General features: G+C 69.7%; 1 protein-coding gene across 1 annotated transcript in view; it reads left to right on the top strand.

Annotated features, from left to right (window-relative positions):
• Positions 1–1,441, top strand: part of MPP2 (membrane palmitoylated protein 2) — a 3,346-nt gene that overhangs the window by 1,142 nt on the left and 763 nt on the right. Inside the window, exons 3-6 of the mRNA XM_017740490.1 lie at positions 5–285; positions 489–557; positions 662–823; positions 1,190–1,438. Coding sequence (XP_017595979.1) covers positions 5–285; positions 489–557; positions 662–823; positions 1,190–1,438 — 761 coding nt within the window. The remainder of the gene's footprint in view (positions 1–4; positions 286–488; positions 558–661; positions 824–1,189; positions 1,439–1,441) is intronic.

Genomic DNA, 1,441 nt, shown 5'->3' on the forward strand with positions numbered 1-1,441 from the left:
CTGTGTGGATTGGGGGATCCTTGAAAGCTGGGGGATTCCCTGGAGCAGGGGAGGTTCCTTGTGGAGCTTGGGGGGCCCCCGGAGCTGGGGGTGTTCCCTGTGGGGTCGGAGGGGTCTCTGGAGCTCAGGGGGGTCCCCGTGGGGCTGAGGGGTCCCCACGCGTGGCTCTGTGTCCCCAGGCGTGCCACGTGGAGGGCGGCAGTGCGGGGCTGGTGCCCAGCCAGCTGCTGGAGGAGAAGCGCAAGGCCTTCGTCAAGCGGGACGGGGAGGTGGCCCCCACATCGGGTACGGGGACATCGGCCTGGCCGCGGGGGGGGCGGCCCTGTGTCCCGCGGGGGACACAGGCGGGTCCCCTGTGCCCTGTGACAGTTCCCAGGGTGATGTCCCCCATGGCCCTGCCCTTGCGGAAGGTCCCAGCTCCCCTGCCCCTGTCCCCGTGCCACGGTGCTGTCCCTGTCCCCAGCTCAGCCAGCCCCTTGCCCTCGCAGGGGCCCTGTGTGGCAGCCTCAGCGGGAAGAGGAAGAAGAGGATGATGTACCTGACGACCAAGAACGCCGGTGAGTGGCCCAGGGCATTCCCGCGGGGAGGCGGGGGTGGCACCCGCTGGCACAGGGTGTCCTGGGGTCCCCAGGGAGGGGTGCCAGCTCTGTCGCTCGCCCAGAGTTCGACCGGCACGAGCTGCTGATCTACGAGGAGGTGGCGCGGATGCCGCCGTTCCGCCGGAAAACGCTGGTGCTGATCGGGGCTCAGGGCGTGGGGCGCCGCAGCCTCAAGAACAAGCTCATCATGTCCGACCAGGCGCGCTACGGCACCACCATCCCCTGTGAGCGTCCCTGTCCCCGCCGGCATCATCCCTGTCCCCTGCCAACATCCCCGTCCCCTGAGCATCGCGGTCCCCTGCGACCACTCCTGTCCCCTGAGAGCATTCCTGTCCCCTGCGACCACTCCTGTCCCCTGAGAGCATTCCTGTCCCCTGATGGCCTCCCTGTCCCTGCGATCATCCTTGTCCCCCGCCAGCGTCCTTGTCCCTGCCAGCGTCCCTACCCTCGCCAGCATTTCCGCCCCTGCGGCCATCCCTGTCCCCTGTGGTCATCCCCGTCCGCATCCGGGTCTCCCGATCCGGGTCTGTGATCGTCCCCGGGACGGGACTCCGGGCGGGCGGGTGTCACTCAGGTCGCCCCCACTGCAGACACGTCCCGGAAGCCGAAGGAGAGCGAGCGGGACGGGCAGGGCTATCGCTTCGTGTCGCGGGGCGAGATGGAGGCCGACATCAAGGCGGGGCGGTACCTGGAGCACGGCGAGTACGAGGGGAACCTGTACGGCACCAGGATCGACTCCATCCGCGCCGTGGTGGAGGCGGGCAAGATGTGCATCCTGGACGTCAACCCGCAGGTTGGGGACACGGCGAGGGGGACAGCGACAGCCCGGACCCCCCCCGGCC

The sequence above is a fragment of the Corvus brachyrhynchos genome, unplaced genomic scaffold, assembly GCF_000691975.1.
Source record: "Corvus brachyrhynchos isolate BGI_N302 unplaced genomic scaffold, ASM69197v1 scaffold47, whole genome shotgun sequence".
Lineage (NCBI taxonomy): Eukaryota > Metazoa > Chordata > Aves > Passeriformes > Corvidae > Corvus > Corvus brachyrhynchos.